We start from the raw sequence: 6057 nt of genomic DNA on the forward strand, positions 1-6057 counted from the left end.
TCAGGATTTGCTAAACACAATATGTTTTTGTATTTTATTGGAAAAATGTCACTTTAACTCAACTTTCAAAGAGACAAAACACTCTCAATAAAAATACTGACATTTATTTTCACAAAGATTTTCAAAACCCCACCGATATGATCACATCGACTGCCTCCACCCTAATATCCAACAAAGGTTAAAACACACAATGTGTAGCATTGTGGGAAATATCTTCCAGGATCAGAGCACACACCAACATCACATTGAAGATAGTCATTTAGCTGTTTATCAAAATTGAGGTATTTCAGACTGCACATGAAGCCCGGAATGGAAGGCAAGCTCAGCAAGATATATCCGATCCCTTGACATGCACTCATGTTGTATTAGAGATCCATCGCTTGTGTTTTTGGTTTTTCTTTTTCCTGCATGTTTGATCATCGTTTTTGAAACAAAAACGTGTTTCATAACACCATAACATATGGCCCGGCCTCCTGGAGTTGACAATAATGGAATAAATCCATCCAATGTCTCTGGATGGGGGTCTAAATAGATCCACAAGCAACCCCTGGGTCGTGCACCTTGAGTACCTTCGGCGCGGCGGCCGTCTTCTGGTTCTGTGGCCCTCACTTGTTCTTGCCTATTAGATTTCCTACTCGTTGCATGAAGCGTCCCAGTTTGTTGTCGGCGGCGCTCTGATGCGTGGAGTCCTGCCTGTTCTGGGAGGAGCGCCCATCACCCTCCAGAGGAAGACCGTCGGAACTGAGCAAATACTCGAATCGACTGTAGACCCTCTGTTTCTCGGCTGCCTTGGCTCCTGGGGCGCCTTGCGCCGGCTCCCCGGAGGGGCTCGGCTTCCTTTTGCTGGAGGAGCGCTGAGGAGTCAGCCTCAGGAACGGATACTTCTGCCTCTCGGCCTCTGCCGGGCCGCCGAGAGAGCTTTGCGACTGGGAGAGGCTCGGCGATTGGCCCGTCTCAGCCGATCGCTCGGCGCGGGACGCGTGGGATCTCAGCGAGGCCTTTCTTTGGAGGGACTTCTCCTCTTTCTTGTGCACTTTCTTTTCGTCTTGCGAAAGCAGCGACGAGACTTTCATCCTCAGGGAATGCTTCCTTTGAAGCAGTGGCTCCTGGCCCGAGACTTTCTTCTTTTCCACCTGACCACTTTTATCTGCCAGTGAGGGCTGAGATCCTGCAAAAGGGTTTAAGATTTTCGAGACAGTTTGTACTTCATTGGATGTGGATTTCTTCCTTTCCCGGGTAGCAGGGACGGAGCTTTTTCCCGCCTTGCTGATGGAGTCGAGGCCTCCTCCGTCCGGATCCTTGAGCTGTGAGTCTGCGGGTACGCTGCACTCAACAGATTTTTCTTTTTTGCAAACCTCCTCACGTCCTTCTTTCAACGCAGCCGAGTCTGAACTGTTGACGGGTAAGCCCTCCCCCTTCTCCTCCGGAATCTCGGTTAAGGACATCGTCCTTGGGTGTTGGAGATGAGAGAGCTTGGGCATCGGATCATTTTGTGGAACGTCCCAATCAGCGGCCGAGGTCGCCCCGGAGGGAGTCTCGTGCCGGTCGTACGCCTGCATTGTCTTGCGATCTGGAGCTGTGGCCCCGTCGCATTGGGAGGCAGAGCGCTGCCCTTTGGGAGGAGTTTTGTCCGCTACCTTCATCCGTTCGCTGTCTTTGTGGTCGGCCGGATCCCTGCTGTGCTCGTTGTGCGCATTTGGCTTCGAGTCTGCCACAGCCTTCCTCCTGTCCAAACTCTGCTTATATTTGGTCTTTTCCTGGTAAGCAGACCTCAGGGACTCTTGGCTGTGCCTGAGATTGGTGCAGTCCTGCAGACTAAGCCTTTTCTGCCTCACTTCTTCCAGCCTGGACTTAATGTCCCTCGACCTGTTGTGGATCACCTGCGTCTGATGCTCGTTCAGGCCCGTGTGGCTCCCGTTCGGCGATATCATCGATGGCATGGCGTGGCACGACGCATCCAGAGGCGCGCCGCTGTCGTTGAAGTACGTGTCTATCTTCCACCTGTTGAGGGAGGTTTCAGAGTTGAACGGGATCAGGCTCTGGTCTGCTCCGTAGCGGTTCTGGTGCCTGAGGTGGTGCTGAGAAGACCTGTTGGGTCTCAGTAGGTCGCCGCCCCCTCTTTGGTTGGGTCGCGTCTTCTCTGGATTAATGTGTGCTCCGATGTCCTTGGTCCCCATCCTCAGTCGAGTCAGGGGGCTCAACTTCTGCAGTTCTCCGCCATAGCTGTGCCCCCTCATCAGGTTCCCCATGTCGAAACAGTGCGACTGGTGCAGCCTCTCCTGCACGCTCAGCCCCCGGGTCATCGCAGCGGCATTGCTGAACCGGTCGTCCCGAGCGCCCCACGTGCCCTGCGTCACTTTTGATTGCATGTGAAGTTGGTGCAGGGAGAGGTGGCTGGAATTGGGGCTCTGCAGGGCCACGACGTCTCTGAGGTACTGGACGGACACCTTCTCCCTGGAGAGGATGGTGGGAACCGTGGAGCGGGCGTACAGTCTGCGGAACTCCTCGTCGTAAGAGCCGACCAGCTGACCAGTGATCACTAGGACCATGCTGACATTGATCTTCTCAAAGGACCATGTGTAGCTGAAAAGGAAAAATGGAGTCATCAGTGCGAGCAGAAAGGAGGATGATGATGAAAAGATCTTCACAGGGCTCAAAGGGGGGCGGGATGGTGGGGTGTTGTAAAGACTATTTTTGATTAATATTGGCCTCTGTTTTGGTTTAATTGTTCATGAAAATGAGACAAAGGAACGACTGACTTACCTGTATGTTCCATACACAACTGTTCGACAGTCCACCAGAAGAAATCTTTGCTCCAAATCTCCCCGAAACTTCACCCCGGACTGACACTGATACCGCTGCCCACAAACCGTCCGAACACGGATGTTCTGGTGCAGAGACAAACAAAAGGAATCACAAAGTTAGAGCCATAAAAAAATCCTTTTCAATCTGGCTCTTTTATGATTCATCATAGGGAATTTTTTTAAATCCTGGGTAGTATAGTTGACAAAAATCAGCTAACTAGCTGTACACTACTACGCCCGCTACAACAGTCGCCATGGCAGCATCCCCGTCCCGTCCACCCTGCAAAGATGATTTAAATATCGGGAATCCAGCACAAACAAAGCATCAGCCTGAAAACAGGACACCCTCAACATGACCAAACCTGTGTGTCAGGGTGTCTTTTTCTACGTGGCTACCAGCTAAGCCATTACATCTCAACCGTCTGACTCAGATGTCGGTTGTCTAACAGGAAAATCAGGCCACGTCAACGTGATCTGTCCCAGGTGGCTGGAAAACGCTGGTAAATGACAGCGTTTTCCGCAGGGCGTGTGGAGCAAAATATCAGACTTAATCCAACTGAACGCACCTGCGGGTGGAATACGAATGTAGGTAAACACTGGCGAAGGAAGCGGGAGGACAATGTTTCTTGGATCAGATCTATCTACATTTTATGACGTGTCTGTTTAGTTGAGCGGTCACATCTTACATTAGATGAAAAACAACGTTTTCTCAAGGAGCTTTAAAGAATCTCGACCTTTTCTGTATTTTTGCAAGCGGAGGAGTCGCCCCCTGCTGGTCAGGAGAGAAACACCACGTTAAAACGAGAGACACTCGTTGTGTCTCTTCTCACCTTGAAGTCTTGGACGTTGATGCCCACCCTTTGTGACATGGTGAGGAAGCTCCTGAACTTGGAATCGTCCAGGAGGATGTAGACCATCACTCCCCTCAGCGCGGCAGAGATGATCTCTTTAAAAATATCCAGGTCGGTGAAGACGTCCATCGCTATGGCGATGACCTGGAGACATTATAAATCATTTGGAAAAGTTTAAAAAATGTAAAATGATTCATTTCATCCCAAAGGTAACAAGTCAGAAGATATTTGAATTATCCATATATTATTTATTTAAATAGCTGGCGGAATGTGTCATACAAAAGATTTAAAATTTAATTTCAAAATCATTTAAAAATATTTTTCAAGATTTTATTTTTGTTAAAAAAATATATATATTATTGTGTGAATGAAGAAATATATATGGATATAATAATGCTCTCTTCTTTTCCTGCACAGAACTAAAACCGGTACTGCAAGCTTAACCACCTAAAATGCATCTCAAGGCAGGAGATTTAATCTGCTCTAACACATCAGTTAAGATATTTCAAGACAGAAATATCATGTTATTAAAGAGTTCCTTGCCTCAAATACGACTTTACAAGCTAATTTATTGATCAGACATGTTGTGTCAGATAGCTGAGTCAAAAGAGGTGTGGTTGAAGTTGAATGCAGAGAACAATCAAGCAGAGACACGTCGGCTTACGTCACGTCTCCTAAAGGGAAACGCGGCTCTCGGGTGAACCTTTTCCATCGAGAGCTCTCGTCACAGGTGGCGATTTGTCTCTTCGCCTCTGTGCAGCTGAGCAGAGACAGAGCGCCTGTCCCTTCACTCGCGTGTACGGCCCAGATACTGGAACTCAGAGATCCATGAACTTGGACTGCGTATCGACTCTCACGTCGCACGGAAACCGCCTCAGCGCGTGCTGAAGGTCAAACTGCACCACGTCTAATACCTCCAATGGGCTATTTTTAGACTGCGGTATTGATTTCTCTCTGCTCAGTAAACGAGGCCCGCTGTGTGCGCAGAGAAATGTGTAGCGTGATGTGCATCTTCTCTCTGAGCGAAAGGCAAGGCCTTCCACCGTGTGCTTTAAACGCCGTGATGTGTGAAACCACCGACCGGGAGCGGAATCCGCGCCGCCCCTCCGCCCCCCTCGCCGATGGACGACACCACTCTGTAGCATTTAACGGTATCGGCTTCTCACCTGCCTCGCCTCCTGGATCTGCTTGCGCACCACCTCTTTGATGGTCGGCGTGTTCCGTCGGGGCGGGTTGAACAGCAGGCTGATGCTGGTGTCCTCGCTCCCCAGCGCCACCTGGGGCCAGCCCAGCTCCAGGTCGGGCACCTCCTCGTCCGACTCCGTCGGGAAGTAGGTGGAGGGGCCGGCCCGGTCCTCCACCTGCTTACCGCCGGCGGGAGGGGGGTCGTCCGCCGCCGGCAGCTCCGCATGCTGGAAGACGTAGAGGATCTCCTCCTCGGACAGGAAGTGGCCGATCTGCTCGGCGCGGAGGAACTCCTCGTAGGCCTCCTTGCCCCCGCAGAGCAGCGCGTAAATGGCCAGGCGGTAGGACTCTCGGTAATGCGGCTGGACGTACAGCGGATTGGTGTCTTCTTTCAGCGAAGACAGGCACGACAGGTTGGACTCCATGGATGCCGGATCCCTCCCCCTCCCCCCCCCCCCCGCCTCCCGCCTCCCCGTGCCCCCCAGACCTCAACGAGCAGCAGGCCTCTCCTTTACCTTTGGTGGGACAAGTCGCGTGTCACAGAACGTGCATGTTCACACTGAAAAGCAAACCCACCGTCAAGCGCCGTGAGTGTCAAAAAGCCGTTTACGTTATGCAAAGGGTAGAATGCTGGAACCAGTCTGTCAGGTGTGATTCACCACAGGTACGTGGGTAAATAGCACGAGGCGCCGCCGCCCGACACATCGCGATAAAAAAAAAAGAGCCTCAAAGTGACTTACTTCATGACAGGAAAGAGAAATCCATGCAGAGTCCCGAATGAGAGAAACGGTCAAAGCGTCCAGCGAGCCTTTATGTGTGTGTGTCTGTGTGTGTGTGTGTGTGTGTGTGTGTGCGCTGCACTCAAGGTGTGACCAACAGTTCGTCGTACCTGCTCAGTCGGCTCCGCTGACAGCTAACTAAGCCCCGCCCATCTCAGCTCACCTGGGTTTCGGTGAGCGGGAGCAGGTTTTTTTTTCGGTTAGCTATCCAGCTGCACTTGAGCCAAAATACACAGCAAAACACAACACGCGTGCTTCAGCGGGACCCGTGTTACGTCGGTGTTGTCATTCGGCCCTTTTAAACGGTTTGTCTTCTCCCAGCTGTCACCAGGGCCTCGCTGTGTCCCGCCAGATGTCTGAGCGGTTTCCATGCGTTGAGTCTTTACGAACAGATTGTCTAGTTCTGCACATGGAGAAAAAAACGCACAAATATTTGCA

At 51.3% G+C, this 6057-nt stretch overlaps 1 protein-coding gene across 1 annotated transcript; it reads right to left on the minus strand.

The window, feature by feature from the left end:
* Positions 1-82: 82 nt before the first annotated feature.
* On the minus strand, positions 83-5988 carry LOC120824583 (uncharacterized). Its single transcript, XM_078079783.1, has 4 exons — positions 4822-5988; positions 3635-3799; positions 2764-2888; positions 83-2583 (listed from the first exon to the last, which is right to left on the minus strand). Exons 1-4 carry the CDS (start codon positions 5263-5265, stop codon positions 606-608), a joined length of 2712 nt encoding a protein of 903 aa, XP_077935909.1. The 5' UTR covers positions 5266-5988; the 3' UTR covers positions 83-605.
* Positions 5989-6057: the final 69 nt, after the last annotated feature.

This window comes from Gasterosteus aculeatus, chromosome 9, assembly GCF_964276395.1.
Source record: "Gasterosteus aculeatus chromosome 9, fGasAcu3.hap1.1, whole genome shotgun sequence".
Classification (NCBI taxonomy): domain Eukaryota; kingdom Metazoa; phylum Chordata; class Actinopteri; order Perciformes; family Gasterosteidae; genus Gasterosteus; species Gasterosteus aculeatus.